Source organism: Erinaceus europaeus, chromosome 7 (assembly GCF_950295315.1).
Source record: "Erinaceus europaeus chromosome 7, mEriEur2.1, whole genome shotgun sequence".
In the NCBI taxonomy this organism is placed as follows: Eukaryota; Metazoa; Chordata; class Mammalia; order Eulipotyphla; family Erinaceidae; genus Erinaceus; species Erinaceus europaeus.
In genome coordinates this window covers 100327161-100352497 of record NC_080168.1, presented here as the reverse complement: position 1 = coordinate 100352497, position 25337 = coordinate 100327161, and the positions used below count along the sequence as shown (strand labels likewise).

Below are 25337 nucleotides of genomic sequence, written 5' to 3'. Positions count from 1 at the left end.
ATAACAACACTACAACAACAATGAAAAAAAAAAGAGCAACAAAAGGGAAAATAAATATTTTTAAAAAATTAAAAAGAAAAAAAGAAAAAGGAACCCTCCTGCACTGTTGGTGGGAATGTCAATAGGTCCAATCCCTGTGGAGAGCAGTCCGGAGAACTCTCAGAAGGCTAAAAGTAGACCTACCCTATGACCCTGCAATTCCTCTCCTGGGGATATATGCCAAGGAACCAAACACACCCATCCAAAAAGACTTGTGTATACCTATATTAATAGCAGCACAATTTGTAATAGCCAAAATCTGCAAGCAACCCAGGTATCCAACAACAGATGAGTGGCTGAGCAAGTTGTGGTCTATATACACAGTGGAATACTTCTCAGCTATTAAAAATGGTGATTTCACTATTTTCAGTCAACGACTGCCACCTCTCCAGATTCAAAAGAGGTCTCGAAACTTTACATCAGGCTCAACCTGACGCTGTTGACTGGCTATGGAAGAAGGGCAAACGCTAGAAGAAGAAGAAGAAGCCCATCTTGCATGGAGCTTAAAGGAATCATGTTAAATGAGATAAGTCAGAAAGAGAAGCATGAATATGAGATGATCTCACTCATAGAAGTTGAAAAATACTACCATGATGCCAACCTGCTTTCCCTGGGCAGACACGACCTCACCAATGTGTCCCAGAGCCCCACCTCCCCAGAGCCCTACCTGACTAGGGAAAAGTAGAGACAGGCTACGGTTATGGGTCAACCTGTCAATGCTCATATCCAGCAGAGAAGCAATTACAGAAGCCAGACCTTCCATCTTCTGCACCCCATAGAGATCTTTGGTCCATACTCCCAGAGGAATAAAGAATGGGGAAGTTTCCAGTGGAGGAGATAGGATATGGCACGCTGGTGGTGGGAGTTGTATGAATTATGCCCCTCTTGTCCCACAATCTTGTCTATTAGTATTAAATCATTAATAATAAAGAGAGAGAGACTGAAAATAAGAAAATACAAGGCATATCTTGGACTACAGTTGGTATATTGCACTAAAGTAAAAGTCTCGGTGGAATAGAGGGTTCAGGTCCTAGAACATGATGGCAGAGGAGGACCTAGAGGGGATTGAATTGTTACATGGAAAGCTGAGAAATGTTACACATGTATGAACTATTGTATTTTACTGTTGACTATAAACCATTTTTTTAAAAAGGATATTTTGCACAATTTATTAATGTTAATGGCTTTAGGAGGTGTATTATCAGTAATACGCCAGACTAGTATGTATGAAGTTCCAGATTTCATCCTTGGCATTGAATATGCCAGCATAATGCAATTGTTTGTTCTCCTCTGTTTCCTAAATACAAAACTATTAAAAATTTATTAATGAGGGCCATGTGGTGGTGTACCCAGTTATGTGCACATGCTACAATATGCAAGGACCCAGGTTCAAGCCCCAGCCCCCTCCCCTTGCAGGAGGAAAGCTTCATGAGAGGTGAAGCAGTGTTGTAGATGTCTCTCTCTCTCTCTCTCTCTGCCCAATAAATAATAAATGCATTTTCAAAATGTGTTAATGTTAGTTTCATGTTTTGTTACTCTGTTATATACTCTGGGTAAATGTCAGCCTAAGGAACTGTCACTGTATTTAAAAATAAAAAAATTAGTCTAACTTTGAAGTAATCAACAAAAGAAATAAGATTCAGACTTTAGACCCCATTGGTATTATGATTATCATTCTGATTTTTTTTCCAAATCAAAATCTGAATTCTCTGGTTTTATTTAGCTTTCCAGTTCTCAGGGAACAATAGAAACCAGTCTTCAGGAAATCGAAAGCAAATTATCTCCAGTTGGACTGTTGGCAGATACATGGGCTCATCAAGAGGGCACTCATCCCAAAGAGAGAAAGTAGGTTATGATTTCATTAGTGTTTCTACACTTGTTAAATGTCTTTTTTCATATCAATTCAGTTAACTTATTGGTCTTTCTTTCCTAAATAGTATAGAAAAGCTGCAAGTTTTCTTAAATTGCATCACAGAGATTTACTATCAATTCAAAAAAGACAAAGCAGAACGTAGTAAGTAAAATTTGCTATTATTATTCAGATGAATTGTACCTAGTAGTTGTGATTTAATTTAATCAATTTAATATATTTGTAAGGATGACTACATAGCTATTTGTTTCAGAGACTTGATTCTGTCAGGAAGGAGATTGACAGACAGGGTGTAGGTAGCATGATGGTTATGCAAAGAGACTATTATGCCTGAGACCCTGAAATCCCAGGTTCAATCCCAGGCACCACCATAAGCCAGAGCTGATCAGTGCTCTGATAAAAAGAAAGGGAAAAAAGGAAAAAATATTGACTGTATTAAAAATGATTCAAAACCAAATTTTTTAGTATCTTTTTTTAATTTTATTAAGATAAACTAACAACACTGCAAGTTGTGAATTGGAGCATAGCACAGTAGTTACACAAAAAACTTACGTGCCTTAGACTCTGAGGTCCCCAGGTTCAATCTCTGACACCCCTGTAATCCAGAGCTCTGGTTAAAAAAAAAAAAAAAAGAGCTTGTACACATACTGATTTGATACACATAAGCACATCCAGCTACATGGGATATATATATGTGTAACTTTTCTCAGTTTCCACATAACAGTCTGACCCCCTCTCAGTCCTCCTCTGCCATCAGGTTCCAGGACCTGAACCATCTGATGCAGTACACCAGGTGTTTTTTTTTTTTTTAAGTTTATTTCTTTATTGGGGAATTAATGTTTTACATTCAACAGTAAATACAACAGTTTGTACATGCATAACATTCCCCAGATTCCCATTTAACATTACAATCCCCACTATGTCATTCATCATCTTTCATGGACCTGTATTCTCCCCACCCACGCACCCACCCCAGAGTCTTTTACTTTGGTGTAATACGCCAATTCCATTTCAGGTTCGACTTGTGTTTTCTTTTCTAATCTTGTTTTTCAACTTCGGCCTGAGAGTGAGATCATCCCATATTCATCCTTCTGTTCCTGACTTATTTCACTCAACATGATTTTTTCAAGGTCCATCCAAGATCAGCTGAAAACGGTGAAGTCGCCATTTTTTACAGCTGAGTAGTATTCCATTGTGTATATATACCACAACTTGCTCAGCCACTCATCTGTTGTTGGACACCTGGGTTGCTTCCAGGTTTTGGCTATTACAAATTGTGCTGCCAAGAACATATGTGTACACAGATCTTTTTGGATGGATGTGTTGGGTTCCTTAGGATATATCCCCAGGAGGGGAATTGCAGGGTCATAGGGTAGGTCCATTTGTAGCCTTCTGAGAGTTCTCCAGACTATTCTCCACAGAGGTTGGACCAATTGACATTCCCACCAGCAGTGCAGGAGGGTTCCTTTGACCCCACACCCTCTCCAGCATTTGTTGCTGTTACCTTTTCTGATGTATGACATTCTCACAGGAGTGAAGTGGTATCTCATTGTTGTCTTGATTTGCATTTCTCTGACAATCAGAGACTTGGAGCATTTTTTCATGTGTTTCTCGGCCTTTTGGATCTCTTCTGTGATGAATATTCTGTCCAAGTCCTCCCCCCATTTTTGGATGGGGTTATTTGTTGTCTTGTTGTTGAGTCTGGCAAGCTCTTTATATATATTGGTTATTAAACTCTTATCTGATGTATGGCATGTAAAGATCTTCTCCCATTCTGTGAGGGGTCTCTTGGTTTGGGTAGTGGTTTCTTTTGCTGTGAAGAAGCTTTTTAATTTGATGTAGTCCCATAGGTTTATACTTGCCTTAGTCTTCCTTGTAATTGGATTTGTTTCATTGAAAATGTCTTTAAAATTTATGCGGAAAAAAGTTCTGCCAATATTTTCCTCTAAGTATCTGATAGTTTGTGGTCTAACATCCAAGTCCTTGATCCACTTGGACTTTACTTTTGTATTTGGTGAAATACAGTGATTCAGTTTCATTCTTCTACATGTTTCAACCCATTGTTTCCAACACCATTTGTTGAAGAGACTCTGTTTTCCCCATGTAATAGTCTGGGCCCCTTTGTCAAAGATTAGATGTCCATACGTATGGGGCCTCATTTCTGGGCTCTCAGTTCTATTCCACTGGTCAGTGTGCCTGTTCATGTTCCAGTACCAAGCAGTTTTGATGACAATGGCCCTATAATACAGTTTGAGATCTGGGAGTGTGATGCCTCCGGTTCTGTTCTTTTTTCTCAAGATTGTTTTGGCAATTCTAGGTCTTTTCTGGTTCCAGATAAACATTTGTAGCATTTTTTCTATTCTCCTAAAAAAATGTGCTTGGGATCTTGATGGGGATAGCATTAAATTTGTAGACGGCTCTGGGTAATATATTCATTTTGATGATGTTAATTCTTCCAACCCATGAACATGGAATATCTTTCCACTTCTTTGTGTCTTTTTCAATTTCTTTGACTAGTGACTCATAATTTTCAATTTACAAGTCTTTCACTTCTTTGGTTAGGTTTACTCCTAGATATTTTATTGTTTTTGTTGCTATAGAAAAAGGAACTGATTTCTGGATTTCAATTTCTTCTAACTTAGTGTTTGCATAGAGGGATGCCACTGACTTTTGAATGTTAATTTTATAGCCTGACACATTACTGTATTGCCTGATGATTTCCAAAAGCTTCTTGCTGGATTCCTTAGGTTTTTCCATGTATACTATCATGTCATCTGCAAATAAGGAGAGTTTGACTTCTTCTCTTCCAATCTGTATCCCTTTAATTCCTTGATCCTGCCTGATTGCTATGGAAAGAACTTCCAACACTATGTTGAATAGTAATGGTGATAGTGGGCAGCCCTGTCTAGTACCTGATCTGAGGGGAAATGCTTCCAATTTTTCACCATTGAGTATGATGTTGGCTATAGGTTTGCTATATATAGACTCCACTATCTTCAGGAATTTTCCATCTATTCCCATTTTTTGTAGTGTTTTGATCATAAAGGGGTGTTGTATTTTGTCAAAGGCTTTCTCTGCATCTATTGATATGACCGTGTGGTTTTTGGTCTTGCTTTTGTTGATGTGGTGGATCACATTGATTGATTTACATATATTAAACCAACCTTGCATGCCTGGGATAAACCCCACTTGGTCATAATGAACAATCTTTTTGATATACTGCTGTATCCGGTTGGCTAGAATTTTGTTCAGTATTTTCGCATCTATGTTCATCAGAGATATTGGTCTGTAGTTTTCTTTTTTGGTTGTGTCCCTGTCTGCTTTTGGTATCAGGGTGATGTTGGCTTCATAGAAGTTGGCAGGGAGTATTGCAGTGTCTTCAATCTTCTGGAAGACTTTTAAAAGTAGAGGTATTAGTTCTTCTTTGAAAGTTTTGTAGAATTCATTTGTAAAACCATCTGGTCCAGGACTTTTATTTTGGGGAAGATTTTTGATAACTGTTTCAATTTCATTAGCTGTGATGGGCCTGTTCATGTTATCCACTTCCTCTTTACTTAGTTTTGGAAGTTAGTAGGTATCTAGGAAATCATTCATTTGTTCCAGGTTCTCTAGCTTGGTGGCATATAGTTGTTCATAGAAGCCTCGCATGATATGTTGAATTTCTGCAGTGTCTGTTTTGATATCTCCTCTTTCATTTACTATCCGATTTATTTGGGTTTTCTCCCTTTTTTGTTTTGTGAGTCTGGCTAAAGGTTTGTCGATTTTGTTTACTCTTTCGAAGAACCAACATTTACTTTCATTGACCTTTTGTATGGTTTTCCTATTCTCAATGTTATTTATTTCTGCCCTAACTTTAGTGATTTCTGTCCTTCTGGTTGCTTTAGGATTCCTTTGTTGTTCTTCTTCTAGGTCTTAAGATGTGCAATCAGGCTGTTTATTTGTGCCTTTTCTTGTTTCCTAATGTGTGCTTGTATAGCTATGAACTTCCCTCTTAGGACTGCTTTAGCTGTGTCCCAAATATTTTGGTAGCTTGTGTCTTCATTTTCATTAAACTCTCGAAACATTTTGATTTCTTCCTTGATTTCCTCTTTGACCCAGAAGTTGTTAAGAAGTGTACTGTTGAGCTTCCACATTTTGGGACTGTTACTAATCTTTTGTTGATTATTAAGTGTTAGTTTCATTCCACTATGGTCTGAGAAGATGCTTGGGATGATTTCAGTGCTCTTGAATTGGCTGATGCTGTCTTTGTGGCCTAACATATGGTCTATCCTTGAGAGTGATCCATGTGGATTTGAGTAAAATGTGTATTCCAGTTTCTTGGGATGAATGACTCTGAAAATGTCCAATAGTTCTAGTTTATCTATCTCTTCATTTAGCTCCCTTATGTCTTTACTGATTTTCTTCCTGGATGATCTGTCAAGTTGAGAGAGTGGGGTGTTGAAGTCCCCTACTATAATTGTGTTACTGTTAATATATTGCTATAGCTCTTTCAGTAGAAGTTTGATGTATTTAGATGGCTTCTCATTGGGTGCATAGATGTTAATAATTGTTAAGTCCTCTTGATTGACTGATCCTCTGAGCATTAAGTAGTGTCCATTCCTATCTTTTTTAATCTTATCTATTTTAAAGTCTATCATGTCAGATATGAGAATAGCTGTTCCTGCCCTTTTTTGTGGGCCATTGGCTTGTATGATAGTTTTCCATCCTTTCACTTTAAGTCTGTGTTTGTCTTGTTGAGTTAGGTGGGTTTCCTGTAGACAACATATTGTTGGGTTGTGTTTTCTGATCCATCTTCCTATTCTGTGTCTTTTAATAGGTGAATTCAGGCCATTGACATTTATTGATATCAAAGACTGAAGATATTTTAACGCCATTCTTGTAGAGTTTTAGAGTGTTTTGATATATGTCCTATTTGTGGTGGTCTGATTGTTTATAGGAGACCTTTCAGAACTTCTTTCAGGGCAGGCTTGGTGATAGTTGCTTCCTTCAACTGTTGCTTGTCTGAGAAGGTTTTGATGCCTCCATCTAGTCTGAATGACAGTCTAGCAGGATATAGTATTCTTGGCTGAAAGCCTTTCTCATTGAGCACTCAATAGATATCTTGCCATTCTCTTCTGGCCTGTAGTGTTTGTATGGAGAAGTCTGCTGCTAATCTTATGGGTTTTCCTTTGTAGGTGACTCTTTGTTTTTCTCTTGCAGCCTTGAGGATCCTTTCTTTATCCTTATTCCTTTCCATTCTATGTATGACATGTCTTGGTGTCTTTAGGTCTGGGTTAATTCTGTTTGGGACCCTCTGGGCTTCTTGAATCTTTATGTCTTTGGTGTTATCTAGACTAGAGAAATTTTCAGCTATTATGGCCTGGAGAATGCTTTCTTCCTCTCCTTCTCTTTCTTCCTCTGGTAAGCCAATAATGCGTATATTGTTTCTTTTGAAGTCATCCCATAGGACTCTGTTGTTGTTTTCAGCATCTCTTAATCTCTTTTTGATGTCTCTTACTTCCCAGATTTTTTTTTTTAAAGAAAATAAATGGTTTTTTTTTTCTCCTTGTGGTGAGAACGCAGGTCTTTTCACTCAGTAGCTTTCATGAATACCATGCAGTAGTATTTTTTCTTTCTTTCTTTTTTTTTTTTTTTTTTGTTATTGGATAGAGACAAAGAGAAATTGAGAGAGGAGGAGGAGATAGAGAGGAAGAGATGAGAGACCCCTGCCGACCTGCTTCACCATCTGTAAAGCTACTCCCCTGCAGGTGGGGAACCAGGGGCTCGAACCGGGATCCTAACGGTCCTTGCGTTTTGCGCTATGTGAGCTTACCCCACTGTGCCACCGCCCGACTCCATGTGCAGTAGTATTTAAACAATAGTTATTATGTTAGTAATATTGTAAACCAAAAATTATACATAGGACAGAAAGGAATGAGATTGACCAATGGGAGACTGAAAACTGGAAAGGTGTTATCCATTCTAAAAGAACCACTGCTCAGACCCACCTCATTGTTGTCCAGACTTCTTACTTCTCAAGAAAAGCTTAAAAAGTCCATATTTTATTAGAAATAATACTTGGGAGTCAGGTGGTGGCACAGCGGGTTGGGTGCATGTGGCGCAGAGTGCAAGGACAGGCCTAAGGATCCCAGTTTGAGCCCCCAGCTCCCCACCTTGCAGGGCAGTCGTTTTGCAGGCGGTGAAGCAGGTTTGCAGGTGTCTTTCTCTCCTCCTCTCTGTCTTCCCCTCCTCTCTCCGTTTCTCTCTGTCCTGTCTTAACAGTGGCGACATCAATAACTACAATAATAATAATTAAAAAAAACAGGGAGTCCGGTGGTAGCGCAGCGGGTTAAGCGCATGTCATGCAAAGCACAAGGACCAGTGTAAGGACCTGAGCCCTGGCTCCCCACCTGCAGGGGAGTCTCTTCACAAGCAGTGAAGCAGGTCTGCAGGTGTCTATTTTTCTCCCTCCCTCTTTGTCTCCCCCTCCTCTCTCCATTTCTCTCTGTCCTATCCAACAACAATGACACCACTAATAAATACAACAATAAAACAAGGACAACAAAAGGGAATGAATAAATAAATAAATATTTTAAAAAACAAGGGCAACAAAAGGAAAAATAAATGAATAAAAAAAAGAATTCTGATTTTTACATGTTGGTGGTTTTTAGTATTGACACAGTACAGAGCAACAAAAGCACCTGTGGGCCATAGCTAGTCCATAAGTCATAGGCTAGTAGCATCTGTCTTATTAAACTCTTAGTCTTTCTGAAGTAGTAATCTCAAAAGAAAAATACATTGTGCATTGTTTTATGATCTACATTTACAAAAATGATCTTCTATTTTTTTAGGATTAGCGTATAATGAAGAACAAATCCACAAATTTGATAAGTAAGTATTCTGGCCATATCTAGTAATTATTTTTGTTATGCTATTAATATGATTCTTTGGAAAGTTAAAGTTAATTACAGTTAAAAATACATTTGAGCAGCCCAGGAAGTGGCATAGTGGACTGTCAAGTACTGAGTTCTATTTCCAGTGTTCCTTGTGCCAGAATGATGCTCTGATTGTTTCTCATTCCATCTCACTCATTAATAAATAAATGAGTCTTTTTTAAAAAGAGCCTTCATAGAACTTTTACGTTGTGTATGCACATTGGTTTCCTGGCACTGGCACTTTATGTGTGCAGAATTCCATCACTCATGGGCTTATTTTTTAATTTTATTTATTTATTAGCATGAAAGAGAGAGGAAGAGAGGAACCTGCAGCGCTGCTTCACCTCTCGTGAAGCTTCCCCCCTACACGTGAGGATGAGGGCCTTCAGTCTTGGTCCTCACGCTTGGTAACGTGTGCTCTGCCAGATGTGTCATTGGCCAGCCCCACCAGGCTGACATTTTTCATCCTTTTTATTTCAGATGGATGGAGAGACAGAGATGCACCACAGCACTGCTCCAACATCTGTGGAGCCTCCCTCAGTGCTGCGGTGCTCCCATGTGATGCTGGGGCTAAGGTACACACCAGATAGGGTGAGCTATTCCTTGGCCCCAGTGTGCATATTTTTGTGGCCCACTCATCTAGTCCCTGGTTGAGATTTTATTGAAATAGGAGAATGAAAGGGATGTCCTGTGCTCTGAGTACAGAAAGACAGATGATAGAGAACATAGGCAAAGGCAGATTGAATCACATTCTTAATGTTAACTTCATTTAATATTTTTAACCATTCTCCATTGTGAGCCTTTCTTTTTCTGCTGTAATGACCTTCTCAGAAACCATTGCAAGTATTCACATCACATGTTAGTATCAATCACTATAAGAAACATAAATTTTACATGATGACATGAGAAATAATAACACTGCTTGAAGCCTCTATTTCTAAATTACAGGCAAAAACTGTATTACCATGCTACAAAAGCTATAACCCACTTTACAGATGAATGTATCAAAAAATATGAGACATTTTTGGATAAGTCAGAAGAATGGATGAGGTAAGTAATTTTAGGAAGGGGCAGGGGATAAATAGCCTAGTGGTTATGCAAAGACTCTCTCACACCTGAGGCTTTGAAGCCCCATGTTCAATCCCCCACACCACCTTTAGCTAGAGCTGAATAGTGCTCTGGTAAAAAAAAAAAATAGTAATAATTTTAAGAGGTCACTAATGGTTGACTGCACAATATATGATTTACTGTCTGTTTTAAGTCAGAACAACATTTCATTAGATGGCTTACTAATTGGTTCTCTCTGGTTTTCAGAAAGATGCATCATCTTAGGAAACAGTTATTATCCCTAACTAACCAGTGTTTTGATATTGAAGAAGAAGTATCTAAGTATCAGGACTATACTAATGAGGTACAGCTATCAAAAGTATCTAGAAAATGTTATTTTCTTTTAGTAAATAACTGAAGTTCTTATTTTAGGTTTGATAATTGTTGACATGGGAGAAATGGAGCTTAATATACATATATCAGTTCTTGTCCATCTATAATATGTGTTTGGGCATATGGATTTTAAATTTAAAAAAGTAAACAAACCATTACTAAAACTTTGAGAACTTTTTGGGGGCAGGGGACAGAAGCTTGAAGGTGGGTACAGTATGGATTGCTCTGTAATCTCATGATCTTACACCCCATTATTAAATCACTAATAAAATATATATTAAAGAAAGAAGCCAGGTGTTTTACAACTAAAAACCTCTGGTAGGGGATTATAGCTCAGTGGTAGAATGCACTGTAAAGGCTCTAGTTTCACCCCTAACATACCTGCTCTTCCCTCTCCCCAAGATAAACCTAATGGGCCAGTCTTTTTATCTGTAAGAAAAAAAATGGATGTTGACAGAAGTATTATAACGGGTAGAGGTAGACAGCATGATGGTTATGCAAAGAGGCTCTCATGCCTGAGGCTCCAAAGTCCCATGTTCAATCCCCCACACCACCATAAACCAGAGCTGAGCAGTGCTCTGGTTAAAAAAAAAAAAAAAGTTTTATATCACTGGTTTTAAAATTCAAACTTCAAGCTATAAGGAACTATACTGAGATCTGTAGTAAGTACTTTGTTCTGAATGATTGATGTGTTTTGTTTGTTTGTTTGTTTTCTATTGTTTTAGTTACAAGAAACTTTACCTCAGAAATTGTTTGCAGCCTCTAGTGGAATCAAACATACCATGACTCCAATTTATCCATGTTCTAACACATTAGTGGAAATGACTCTTGGGTAAATACTATTTTCTGGTGATACAAGGTTTATTTTTTATTAGTGATTTAATACTGATTTGTGATATGATGTTTAAATTTTTTTCTCAATTGTTTTTATTTCAATTTGTGATGTTTCCCTTTTATTTTGAATTTTTTTGTGTTGTGAATATGTTATTTAATGATGTCTTTATAGAGAACTAAAATATAATACAAATGTAATTCTAGAATATTTGCTTATTTGATTAGAGGTTTTTTTTTTTTTTAAATCTTTGTTTCATATCTATAGTATGAAGAAATTAAAGGAAGAAATGGAAGGAGTAGTTAAAGAACTTGCTGAAAATAATCATATTTTAGAAAGGTGAGTAATGTAAAAGTCATTCTGCTCTGTGATTTCATATGCAGTTAAGCACATATAAACTTAAGTGTACATAGAGACAGTATTTGCCTGTCTTCCTGTATTGGTTGGCAGGAAAGGGATATCAAGTCAGAAGCCTTTGCTTTATAAATTCTGTGGTGCCTTACTAGTATGTGTTGGGTTTTTGGGATAACTGCAACTCAATCATGATTTATTTTATTTTGTAGAAGCACTGGTTACTAGAACTACTCATTTATATGAATCATTTGTAAAAGTGAAAAACACATATTTTTATAGCACCTTTTTTTAGAATCATAATTTTCCCCATCTGCAGGGAGGAAGCTTCACAAGTAGTGAAGCAGGTCTGCAGGTGTCTCTCTGTCTGTCCCCCTCCCCTCTCAGTTTCTCTTTCCTATCAAATTAAGTTTAAAAATCTTTTTTTTTTCTTTCTTTCTATTTTTGACAGCAAAAAGAGAGGATAGGGAGATATAGAGACCTGCTTCACCACTCATAAAGCATTCCCTCGGCAGGTGGGGAGCAGGGGCTCGAATCCAGGTCCTTGTACATGGTAATATGTGCACTTAACTGGGTGCACTACCACCTGGCCCCCCAAAAATCTTTTTGTAAAAAAATATATTTAAATCATAATTTTCAGTTTTGAATTAGAATTTCTGTAAGATGCCAGCACCCTGTTCCTGTGTAATTTACAAAAAAGTCCTCTGCATACCTCCTTTCAGATGAGTGCCATATATAAATGTAGTTCTTTCAGGAGCTGGTGTCTTGATTAGCTACAGAATCAGAAAGAAGGTGAGTTAAAGAATACTCAGAGCCAGTACAGTTGCCTTGGAATGGCTGGTCCTGGTTAAATTGGGGACTCACATTTGGCTCTCTGATGCATTCCTTCTTCAAACCCCGAGAGCTCCTCCGTAGGTTCTCTAACCCCTGAGTTGTTAATAAAAGTATTACATCTCTTTGGTGTTTGGTGCATTTGCTTGCAGGGCATTCATAGTGCATGCTCCTTTTTTTTTTTTAAGAATGTATTTACTTATGAGAGAGAGGAAAGAAAGAACCAGGTATTACTTCGGTACATGTGCTGCCGGGGATTGAACGCAGGACCTTATGATTGAGAGTCCAATGCTTTATCCACTCTGCCACCTCCCAGACCACACAGTGCATTCTCCTTAATGTACATTCCAACCTTGCATAGTAGATAGTAGCAGAGCAGAGAGTATCCATGTTCTACAGGTTTGTACCCTGAGACAATGAACTCCTCCACATTCACATATAATCTTTTCTGTATCTTTTCTCTGAAATAAAAAGTTAAAAGCTCCTAGGAACTTAGAAAGATTGAACTATCAAAAAAAAAAAATCACATGATTTTTGTGCTGTGTGCCAAAAGTTATCAGACATCTTTGTTGTATTATCAAATTGTTAAAGAAGCTTAGTGAATTATTTTTAAAATCTAACATTAGTAGAAATCTAGAAATAATTACACCTGCTCTTTTTAAAATTTTTCCTCTTTTTTATTTTTTCTTGATAGGACAGGGAGAATTTGAGAGAGATGGGGGAGAGGGAGAGAGACACCTGTAGTACTTGCTTCAACGATTGTGAAGCTTCCGCTCTACTGGTGGGGAATAAGGGCTCAAACTTGGGTCCTTGTGCACAGGAATGTGTGCATTAATCTCCCGGTCCCCTCACGTGCCCTTTTTATACTCCTCTCGCTCATAGAAGTGATGAGTGGTTATCACTTGTTGAGCATGTGTATCTCATCAGAGTGGAATCATTATGATTGTACTGGTTTAGTCTTTTTTTTTTTTCTTCCATGGTTATTGGCTTTCAAAAGTTACCTAGTATTCCAGTGTATGAATCTACTGTATCTGTGTAATGTATCTTTAATTATTGGGTATAAAAGTTGTAATTTTTCAGTTACAAATCAAGCTTCAGTGAGAGAAAGTGTGTGTTGTCTATATCTTATATGTATGAAAGAATTTTGGAGGAACTGTTCTCTAGATATTTCCAGATGTGAAACTTCTGGATCAGAGGGTATCCATATTTAAATTTTGATAATTATTGTTAATTTGTTCTTTGAAAAACATGTATGTTGGGGGCTGGGTGGTGGTGCAGCAGGTTAAGCATACATGGCAAGGACTGGAATAAGGATCCCAGTTCGAGCTCCCAGCTCCCCACCTGCAGGGGGGTCACTTCACAAGCAGTGAGGCAGGTCTGCAGGTGTCTTTCTCTCCTCCTCTCTGTCTTCCTCATCTCTCTTGATTTCTCTCTGTCCTATCCATCAATAGCACTAATAACAATGATAAACAACAAAGGAAACAAAAGGAAAAAATTAGCCTCCAGGAGCAGTGGATTCATAGTGCAGACACCAAGCCCCAGCGATAACCCTGGAGGCAAAAGAAAAGAAAAGCTAACCCTAAACAGACAAAGGTCATCCTTCAGTCAAAACTACATGTTAACAGTGTTTTGCTTTTTTTTTTTTTTAAGTTTAGTATTTGTTTAGTACAAAACTGGCATTTTATGTCTTTGGTTAGTAGTATGTGAAGTTTCATTTTCCCCCACTCTCAGCATCTTTTTATATGTATATTCAGTTGTCTTTTCTGAATTGTCTGAGAGAGGAGACAGAACCAGATCACTTTGGTACATTCAGTGTCAGGAATCAAACTTAGAGCCCCTTGCTTAGGAGTCCAACTTTCTACTCGTGGCGCCACATTCCACCCTCATCACATTTTTTATTGTTGGTTTTTAGAAACTACATATCAACTCTCTTAACTTTTTACAGTATCTATTTATAGTTTCTTTACAACTTTTGCAATGATCCTAAATTTATTCTGCACTGTTAAAGTTCAGCAGTTAGAAGAAACTGTTATGAATACATTTTAGAGGAGTCGGGCGGTAGCGCGGCGGGTTAAGCACACGTGACGCAAAGCACAAGGACTGGCATAAGGATCCCGGTTCAAGCCCCCGGCTCCCCACCTGCAGGGGAGTCACTTCACAAGCGGTGAAGCAGGTCTACAAGTGTCTGTCTTTACCTCCCCCTCTGTCTTCCCCTTATCTCTCCATTTCTCTCTGTCCTATCCAACAACAACAACAATAATAACTACAACAATAAAATAACAAAGGCAAAAAAGGAAATGAATTTTTTTTTAAAAAAAATACATTTTAACAGACTTTTATATTAAGTCACTAAGAGTTTTTAGAATGAAATCCCCAGTTCTCAAGTATATCTGAATCCCACACAACACCTCCTGTGTTGTATTTGAAATGGATGATATGACATAAATACTTATTCACTTATTAAATGACTACTTGTGGTTTTGTGCCAGAATTAGTAATAGAAGTCAGGTCTTGTACACTATCTAATGTAGCTGTCCTATGATTTTTTTCAATATAAAAGTGACTTAATATCATCCTTCTCAACTCATTATCTCCTCTAAATTCTTCATTCTCTTGAGCAAAATCACATTTCATCTACTCGTGTAAGCATAAGTTATTTCAAACACTCTTTTTTCCCTTTATTTTAGTTTACTAATCTTTCCTCAGAATGTTTCCAGGGGGCTGGAAGGTGCCATAGCAGTAGAGCACTGAACTTAAAGTCAAGAGGTACCCAGTTTAGTCCCTTACACTATATAGCCACAATACTGCTCTGACCACCCACTCTTTTCCCTTCTCTCTTTTGCCTCTTCTCTCTATCAGTGGCTCAAGAAATAAATACTTTTTTAATTTATTTTACTTTTTAATAAGAGAGATACAGAGGAAAGACAGTGAAACACCAGAGCATGGGGGCAGGGGCGGTAAATAATACAAGGGTTATGTAAAGAGACCCTCATGCCTGAGGCTCTGAAGCCCTAGGGTCAATCCTCTGCATCACCATAAGCCAGGACTGATCAGTGCTCTGATAGAGAGAGGGAGAGGGGGAGAGTATGTGTGTGTGTCACGGTGCACTTGGTGGAGTACACATGTTACAATACACAAGGATCTGGGTTTGAGCCCCTAGTCCCCACCTGCAGGGGGAAAGCTTCATGAGTGGTAAAGCAGTGTTGCAGGTGTCTCTCTGTCTCTCTTCCTCTCTGTCTCCCTCTTTCCTCTCCATTTCTGTCTATCCAATAAATAAGATAAACAAAACAAAACACCAGAGCGTGCCTCAGCTCTGGTTCATGGTAGTGCAAAGGATTAGATATGGGGCTTTGGAGCCTCAAGCATGAGAATCTCTTTGCATAATCATTATCAAGCTTCCTCGCCCATAATTTTTTTTTTTTTTTTAGTGTTTCCATAATTCTCCTACTCTAGCCTCACTGAGAAGTCTTTTCTCCCTCATGTGAACTATAATAACAATTTGCCACCTGTTTATTTAACTCCAGAGCCTACCTGTCTTAGGTAGTGCTACATACTGATCTAGTAATTGACACTCTGTTGACTCAAAAACGTCTAAACTGTCACCTCAGAGATTAAGTGTAAATTCATACTTGAATTCAAAGACTTGAAATCAAGGAAGAAGTGGCCAGCAGTATGTGCAGTACTTTGCATGTGTGAGACCCTAGGCTCAATCTCCAGTACCACGTAGCAAGAAGGAAGATTTTTTAAAAATAGAACATGAGGCTGACTGCTGGCATGTCAGGCAGTGGCTGAGTGCATACATTACCATGCACAAGGACCCAGTTCCAAATCCCCAGCTCCATACCTGCAGAGAGAAAGCTTCCCAAGTGGTTAAAAAAAAAAAAAGAAGAAGAAGAAGAAAAAGTACTATGTGTGTGTTTGTGTGTGTGTCCCACCTCTCAATTTCTCTATCTCTATCCAAAATAAATAAATAAATGAATAAAAATTGAGCATCATAAATGACCCCAGAGTATTTACCCACCTTTATTTCCATTATTTGCTGTTACTGAGTGTGTCACACTCCCAATTCTACATCTTTGCTTATAAATTCTACCCTGCTAGGGCCCTGAAATAACTCAGTGGGTTAAGTGCATACCTTACTGTGTATGAGGACCAGGACAGCAACAAAGGAAATTCTGAATGGTGGAGTGACCCCCTCTCCCACCCCCAACCCTGATGTAAATATATAGAATTTTTAAAAATTGCTGAATTAAGTTTTTCATACATTTATTATACCACCCTGCATCAGTGAGAAGAAGAAAAAAACATAGCTGCTTAAACGTTTTTTTTAATAATTTATTTCTTTATTTATTGGGGAATTAATGTTTTACATTCAACAGTAAATACAATAGTTTGTACATGCATAACATTCCCCAGATTCCCATTTAACAATACAACCCCCACTATGTCATTCATCATCCTTCATAGACCTGTTTTCTCCCCACCCACCCCAGAGTCTTTTACGTTGGCACAATACGCCAATTCCATTTCAGGTTCTACTTGTGTTTTCTTTTCTAATCTTGTTTTTCAACTTCGGCCTGAGAGTGAGATCATCCCATATTCATCCTTCTGTTTCTGACTTATTTCACTCAACATGATTTTTTCAAGGTCCATCCAAGATCGGCTGAAAACGGTGAAGTCACCATTTTTTACAGCTGAGTAGTATTCCATTGTGTATATATACCACAACTTGCTCAGCCACTCATCTGTTGTTGGACACCTGGGTTGCTTCCAGGTTTTGGCTATTACAAATTGTGCTGCCAAGAACATATGTGTACACAGATCTTTTTGGATGGGTGTGTTGGATTCCTTAGGATATATGCCCAGGAGAGGAGTTGCAGGGTCATAGGGTAGGTCCATTTGTAGCCTTCTGAGAGTTCTCCAGACTGTTCTCCACAGAGGCTGGACCAATTGACATTCCCACCAGCAGTGCAGGAGGGTTCCTTTGACCCCACACCCTCTCCAGCATTTGCTGCTGTTACCTTTTCTGATGTATGACATTCTCACAGGAGTGAAGTGGTATCTCATTGTTGTCTTTATTTGCATTTCTCTGACAATCAGAGACTTGGAGCATTTTTACATGTGTTTCTCGGCCTTTTGGATCTCTTCTGTGGTGAATATTCTGTCCAAGTCCTCCCCCTATTTTTGGATGGGGTTATTTGCTGTCTTGTTGTTGAGTCTGGCAAGCTCTTTATGTTGGTTATTAAATTCTTGTCTGAGGTATGGCATGTAAAGATCTTCTCCCATTCTGTGAGGGGTCTCTTGGTTTGGGTAGTGGTTTCTTTTGCTGTGAAGAAGCTTTTTAATTTGATATAGTCCCATAGGTTTATACTTGCCTTAGTCTTCTTTGTAATTGGATTCATTTCATTGAAAATGTCTTTAAAATTTATGTGGAAAAGAGTTCTGCCAATATTTTCCTCTAAGTATCTGATAGTTTGTGGTCTAACATCCAAGTCCTTGATCCACTTGGAATTTACTTTTGTATTTGGTGAAATACAGTGATTCAGTTTCATTCTTCTACATGTTTCAACCCATTGTTTCCAACACCATTTGTTGAAGAGACTCTGCTTTCCCCATGTAATAGTCTGGGCCCCTTTGTCAAAGATTAGATGTCCATAGGTGTGGGGCCTCATTTCTGGGCTCTCAATTCTATTCCACTGGTCAGTGTGTCTGTTCATGTTCCAGTACCAAGCAGTTTTGATGACAATGGCCCTATAATACAGTTTGAGATCTGGGAGTGTGATGCCTCCGGTTCTGTTCTTTTTTCTCAAGATTGTTTTGGCAATTCTAGGTCTTTTCTGGTTCCAGATAAACATTTGTAGAATTTTTTCTATTCTCCTAAAAAATGTGCTTGGGATCTTGATGGGGATAGCATTAAATTTGTAGATGGCTCTGGGTAATATATTCATTTTGATGATGTTAATTCTTCCAACCCATGAACATGGAATATCTTTCCACTTCTTTGTGTCTTTTTCAATTTCTTTGACTAGTGACTCATAATTTTCAATATACAAGTCTTTCACTTCTTTGGTTAGGTTTACTCCTAGATATTTTATTGTTTTTGTTGCTATAGTAAAAGGAACTGATTTCTGGATTTCAATTTTTTCTAACTTAGTGTTTGCATAGAGGAATGCCACTGACTTTTGAATGTTAATTTTATAGCCTGACACATTACTGTATTGCCTGATGATTTCCAAAAGCTTCTTGCTGGATTCCTTAGGTTTTTCTGTGTATACTATCATGTCATCTGCAAATAAGGAGAGTTTGACTTCTTCTCTTCCAATCTGTATCCCTTTAATTCCTTGATCCTGCCTGATTGCTATGGAAAGAACTTCCAACACTATGTTGAATAGTAATGGTGGTAGTGGGCAGCCCTGTCTAGTACCTGATCTGAGTGGAAATGCTTCCAGTTTTTCACCATTGAGTATGATGTTGGCTATAGGTTTGCTATATATAGACTCCACTATCTTCAGGAATTTTCCATCTATTCCCATTTTTTGTAGTGTTTTGATCATAAAGGCTTTGTCTGCATCTATTGATATGACCATGTGGTTTTTGGTCTTGCTTTTGTTGATGTGGTGGATCACATTGATTGATTTACGTATATTACACCAACCTTGCATGCCTGGGATAAACCCCACTTGGTCATGATGAACAATTTTTTTGATATACTGCTGTATCCGGTTGGCTAGAATTTTGTTCAGTATTTTCGCATCTATGTTCATCAGAGATATTGGTCTGTAGTTTTCTTTTTTGGTTGTGTCCCTATCTGCTTTTGGTATCAGGGTGATGTTGGCTTCATAGAAGCTGCCAGGGAGTATTCCAGTGTCTTCAATCTTCTGGAAGACTTTTAAAAGTAGAGGTATTAGTTCTTCTTTGAAGGTTTTGTAGAATTCATTTGTAAAACCATCTGGTCCAGTGTTGGTATGCTTTTAAAAACCCCTTCTGTTTCATTTGGTTTAATCCCCCCTGCATTCTATTTACATAGCACTGTATTCTATTTATATAACCTCTGTTAACAAGCACCACACTCCCTCCAGGGCATTAGTGGTTTAGTGGTAAAATTCTCACCTGCTCCGCCCCCTTGTCACACCCTGATCCTCTCCTTGTCATACCCTGTTTTCACTAGTCACTTTTCTCTCCACCCTCTCTGCGTTGCATCCTGTTCCGACCCTACTGGGCTAGTATATTTATAAGGACAAGATTGTTTGTAGTAGTTTAGCTCGGCTTAGATTGCGCTGCGTCCAGCATGAATAAAGAGATACTGCGTATAGCTCAGCCATGAGTCCCTGGTCGTCTGTTACCCGCCCGTGAAGCCAGCCTGGCGAAAACAACAGTCCAGGACTTTTATTTTGGGGGAGATTTTTGATAACTGTTTCAATTTCATTAGCTGTGATGGGCCTGTTCATGTTATCCACTTCCTCTTTACTTGGTTTTGGAAGTTGGTAGGTATCTAGGAAATCATTCATTTCTTCCAGGTTCTCTAGCTTGGTGGCATATAGTTGTTCATAGAAGCCTCGCATGATATGTTGAATTTCTGCGGTGTCTGTTGTGATATCTCCTCTTTCATTTACTATCCGATTTATTTGTGTCTTTTCCCTTTTTTGTTTTGTGAGTCTGGCTAAAGGTTTGTCGATTTTGTTTACTCTTTCGAAGAACCAACGTTTACTTTCATTGATCTTTTGTATGGTTTTCCTATTCTCAATGTTATTTATTTCTGCCCTAACTTTAGTGATTTCTGTCCTGGTTGCTTTAGGATTCCTTTCTTGTTCTTCTTCTAGGTCTTTAAGATGTGCAATCAGGCTGTTTATTTGTGCTTTTTCTTGTTTCCTAATGTGTGCTTGTATAGCTATGAACTTCCCTCTTAGGACTGCTTTAGCTGTGTCCCAAATATTTTGATAGCTTGTGTCTTCATTTTCTTTTTCTTTTTTTTTTTTTTCCTCCTCCAGGGTTATTGCTGGGCTCGGTGCCTGCACCATGAATCCACCGCTCCTGGAGGCCATTTTTCCTCCTTTTTGTTGCCCTTGTTGTAGCTTCGTTGTGGTTATTATTATTGCCCTTGTTGACACAATTCGTTGTTGGATAGGACAGAGAGAAATAGAGGAGGGGAAGACAGAGAAGGGGAGAGAAAGATAGACACATGCAGACCTGCTTCACCGCCTGTGAAGCGACTCCCCTGCAGGTGGGGAGCCGGGGGCTCGAACCGGGATCCTAACGCCGGTCCCTGCGCTTTGCGCCACATGCGCTTAACCCACTGCGCCACCGCCCGACCCCCGTGTCTTCATTTTCATTGAACTCTCGAAACATTTTGATTTCTTCCTTGATTTCCTCTTTGACCCAGAAGTTGTTAAGAAGTGTACTGTTGAGCTTCCACATTTTGAGACTGTTACTAATCTTTTGTTGATTGTTAAGTGTTAGTTTAATTCCACTGTGGTCTGAGAAGATGCTTGGGATGATTTCAATGCTCTTGAATTGGCTGATGCTGTCTTTGTGGCCTAACATATGGTCTATCCTTGAGAATGATCCATGTGGATTTGAGTAAAATGTGTATTCCAGTTTCTTGGGATGAATGACTCTGAAAATGTCCAATAGTTCTAGTTTATCTATCTCTTCATTTAGCTCCCTTATGTCTTTACTGATTTTCTTCCTGGATGATCTGTCAAGTTGAGAGAGTGGGGTGTTGAAGTCCCCTACTATGATTGTGTTACTGTTAATATATTGCTGTAGCTCTTTCAGTAGAAGTTTGATGTATTTAGATGGCTTCTCATTGGGTGCATAGATGTAATAATTGTTAAGTCCTCTTGATTGACTGATCCTCTGAGCATTAAGTAGTGTCCATTCCTATCTTTTTTAATCTTATCTATTTTAAAGTCTATCATGTCAGATATGAGAATAGCTGTTCCTGCCCTTTTTTGTGGGCCATTGGCTTGTATGATAGTTTTCCATCCTTTCACTTTAAGTCTGTGTTTGTCTTGTTGAGTTAGGTGGGTTTCCTGTAGACAGCATATTGTTGGGTTGTGTTTTCTGATCCATCTTCCTACTCTGTGTCTTTTAATAGGTGAATTCATTGATATCAAAGATTGACATTTATTGATATCAAAGATTGAAGATATTTTAATGCCATTCTTGTAGAGTTTTAGAGTGTTTTGATATATGTCCTATTTGTGGTGGTCTGATTGTTTATAGGAGACCTTTCAGAACTTCTTTCAGGGCAGGCTTGGTGATGGTTGCTTCCTTCAACTGTTGCTTGTCTGAGGTTTTGATGCCTCCATCTAGTCTGAATGACAGTCTAGCAGGATATCGTATTCTTGGCTGAAAGCCTTTCTCATTGAGCACTCAATAGATATCTTGCCATTCTCTTCTGGCCTGTAGTGTTTGTATGGAGAATTCTGTTGCTAATCTTATGGGTTTTCCTTTGTAGGTGACTCTTTGTTTTTCTCTTGCAGCCTTGAGGATCCTTTCTTTATCCTTATTCCTTTCCATTCTAAGTATGACATGTCTTGGTGTCTTTAGGTCTGGATTAATTCTGTTTGGGACCCTCTGGGCTTCTTGAATCTTTATGTCTTTGATGTTGTCTAGACTAGAGAAATTTTCAGCTATTATGGCCTGGAGAATGCTTTCTTCCTCTGCTTCTCTTTCTTCCACTGGTATGCCAATAATGCGTATATTGTTTCTTTTGAAGTCATCCCATAGGACTCTGTTGTTGTTTTCAGCATCTCTTAATCTCTTTTTGAGATCTCTTACTTCTTTTTTAGTTGTCTCTAATTCATCCTCAATCTTGCTAATTCTGTCTTCAGCCTCATAGATTCTATTCTCTCTGCCCTCTACTGTTTTCTAGAGTTCATCTATTTTGTTGCCCTGCTCTGATACTGTTTTAGCTTGTTCAGCTAGTTGCATTCTAAGCTCAGCGATTTCAGCTTTCAGCTCTCTAATAACCATGAGATAATTAGTATTTTCTCCCATATTCTTATTTGTTGTTCCTGCATTTCTGATTACAATTTTTTCAAATTCTTTACTCACTCTTGTTATTATTTCCTTAGCTAATGTTTGGATGTTGAACTTGTTGTTTTGTGCTTCACCCTCTGGAGGACTTTTAGCTGGACTCTTGTCCTGGTTCGAGTCTCCAATATTTTTTCTTGTTGTTTTAACCATTTTATATATTATGTTATGAGTTCCCTTTATCAGTACTTTTCAAATTATTGATCACTATTGCCTAGATTGATTTGTGTCTAAGTAAGTTAATTAAAGGGTTTACAGTGGTGGAAGTTAACAGTTTTTTCAATCCCTGAGTTGGAGCTCAGTGGTTTAAAAGCCTTTTTTTTTTTTTCTTCCCTGTAGGCTATGGGAGCCTGAGAGCTTTTAAACTATCAATAGGCTTCTCAGCTTAATCACTGACTCCTGACCAAGAGATAAAGCAGGGTGTGGCAGAGATAATCCAGTGGTTATGCAAAGAGACTTTCACAGCCCCTCAGCTATGCCACCAAGGTATAGGTCTTCTCCTGAGTTTCCCGGTTAGATCTCTGTCCACTGGTGTCCCTCCCTGCCACTGCTCCAGACTCTGAGGGTAGTAGCAATGGAGACTCAGAGTTGCACTTGGTGAGTCTCTGGGGAGTCCTCTCCTCCCTTAAGCTGTCCCCTTGTTGGTGGAGCCGACTGGAGGTGGTGTCTCAACTGATAAACTGCTGAACTGTTAGTAGTCACTTAATATCTCTTTAGGCCCCTCCTCTCTGTCACCAGCCACATGTGTTTGTACTCACGGGTGATTTACTGGGTTCCTGTGGTCATTCTAGTCCTGTCTTGTTTCGGTTCCGGGTGGTCTCCTTTGGTATTCCTAGTTGATCCGGGAGAGGAGGGGAGAGGGAGAGGGAGAGGAGAGAAAGCGGTAGCGCAAGGGTTAAGTGCACATGGTGCAAAGCACAAGGACTGGCATAAGGATCCCAGTTCAAGCCCTCGGTTCCCCACCTGCAGGGGAGTCACTTCACAGGTGGTGAAGCAGGTCTGCAGGTGTCTTTCTCTCCCCATCCCTGTCTTCCCCTCCTCTCTCCATTTCTCCCTGTCCTATCCAACAACGATGACATTGATAATAATAATAACTACAACAATAAAACAACAAGGGCAACAAAAGGGAATGAATAAATATTTTTTTTAAAAAAATAACTCTTTGGGGCCGAGTGGTGACGCACTTGGCTGAGTGCACATGTTACAGTGTACAAGGACCCGGGTTCAAGCCCCCAGTCCCCACCTGCAGGGAGAAAGCTTTGCTAGTGGTGGAGCAGGGCTGCAGGTGTCTCTGTGTCTCTCTTCCCCCTTCCTCTTGGTTTCTGGCTGTCTCTATCCAATAAGGATAATTAAAAAGTGTTTGGGTTTTTTTTTTTAATAGCTCTTCATTTCTCTGTCTTCTTTACAACGTTGGAGGCCAAATAAGTGAGTTTTCTTTTCTTTCGTGTTTTAGGTTTGGCTCTTTAACCATGGATGGTGGGCTTCGCAACGTTGATTGTCTCTAGCTTCCTAAGAAGTTTGAGCAAAGTTTCCATTTGCACAAGAAAATAATGCTGGGGCATTAAATGAATGTCTCTATAGTGATCTCATCTTTCTACAATTCAGTATTTGATGTGGTAGTGTAAATATGTACAGTATTGTAAATACATGAAAATATATAAATTTTTGGCTTCTGTTAAGATGTAATTTTACCTTTTAACATTTGTAATTATGAGGACATTTGACCTCAGTAAGCACTTAGAAGAAAGCCATGACTGATATATTGAGATACTGATTCTCTACTCTTCTGAGTAAAGCTCAGTCTTATATTTCTGACTGCCTACTGGAACCATTTTAAGTGGAACCAAAACTGGCATCCTTATAAATCAGAAAAGACTGATAACTGACACATTTGTAAATGGTGAAAAGGTGAGGTGGCTTCTGTGAGGAGCAAAACCAAACCACTGTTTTACTAGGATTACAATTTTTTTTTTTGAGAAGGATAAAGTGGCATTATTTCATTTTACAAGGTGCCCAGGTTCTTGTTCTCCTTGTACATGTTTAATTTGTGATAAATTATTGTACACAATTTTAAGTAATTTAATTATTAAAAACTATTCACTTTGGCCATAAATGGTATAACTGTCACAAAGTTTCAGGATAATTTCAACTGCTTTATGCTATATATATTTCATCTTTAGTTCTGCTTACCACTTCATGAAAAAAAATCAATAAATTTCTCAATTTTAACGTACAGAGTTTGTATTTTTCTTGTACAGTAATTTGGCAAAAGTTTTGAGAGAATTAATGGAGATAATGACAGTAAATTATTCTCAAAATACTGAGTATATGAGCCTTATTGTGTCTTTTCAAAGCCTACTAATTCCAAGCTTAGTAGTTCTTTCATATATATAAATGCTTTACAAACTCAAAATGAACATTGCATTTTGAAAAATCTAGAGTATTTTTCTCAACCTGGAATTATTTCTTTGAACTAAGATTTGGTTTTGGTTTCTATCTCGTATCAGGTTATTGAAGTGTGATTGTGCACAACCTGTATGTAATAAAGCATGTCCTAAGAGTATATAATTTGACTGTGATGAACACTGAAAAACTGAAAATGGGTTAAGATTTTATTTGAGATCTTGGATTGGTGTATTGTAGTGGGAAATTTTATGTGCCACGCATACACATTATGGAAATAAATGCTTGGGTGAATGACTTCATAAGAGTTTTTCCCTTCAGATATCTGTTTAGTCTGAGAGTAGTGGAACAAGGAGGTGTTTCATCCCTATTTGTTTTATTTTTCCGCTTACCTATCATTGATTGTATAATTTTTCTGTTATTTTTAAGTAGTACAGGTCTCCTGTGGTGCTCTGTGCTAAAAATGAAAGAAGAACAAAGAAGGATTAACATGGTTGTATTGCACTGTCCTGTTTTCCATTTTACTTTAATTTTTTTCATCATTGTTGTTTAACCAGAGCACTGTTCAGCCCTACCATAAGGTAGTTCCAGAGATTGAACCTGGACCCTGGGAACTTCA

The 25337-nt window shown here is 38.4% G+C and overlaps 1 protein-coding gene across 3 annotated transcripts in view; it reads left to right on the top strand.

The window, feature by feature from the left end:
• Window positions 1–24544, top strand: part of TBK1 (TANK binding kinase 1) — a 65376-nt gene extending 40832 nt beyond the window's left edge. For all 3 annotated transcript variants that reach the window (XM_007516861.2, XM_060194999.1, XM_060195000.1), the window contains 8 exons: window positions 1763–1884; window positions 1977–2053; window positions 8740–8779; window positions 9772–9873; window positions 10138–10234; window positions 10989–11095; window positions 11363–11434; window positions 23769–24544. In XM_007516861.2, coding sequence (XP_007516923.1) covers window positions 1763–1884; window positions 1977–2053; window positions 8740–8779; window positions 9772–9873; window positions 10138–10234; window positions 10989–11095; window positions 11363–11434; window positions 23769–23820 — 669 coding nt within the window. In that variant the 3' untranslated portion in view covers window positions 23821–24544. The remainder of the gene's footprint in view (window positions 1–1762; window positions 1885–1976; window positions 2054–8739; window positions 8780–9771; window positions 9874–10137; window positions 10235–10988; window positions 11096–11362; window positions 11435–23768) is intronic.
• The last annotated feature ends 793 nt before the right edge of the window (window positions 24545–25337 follow it).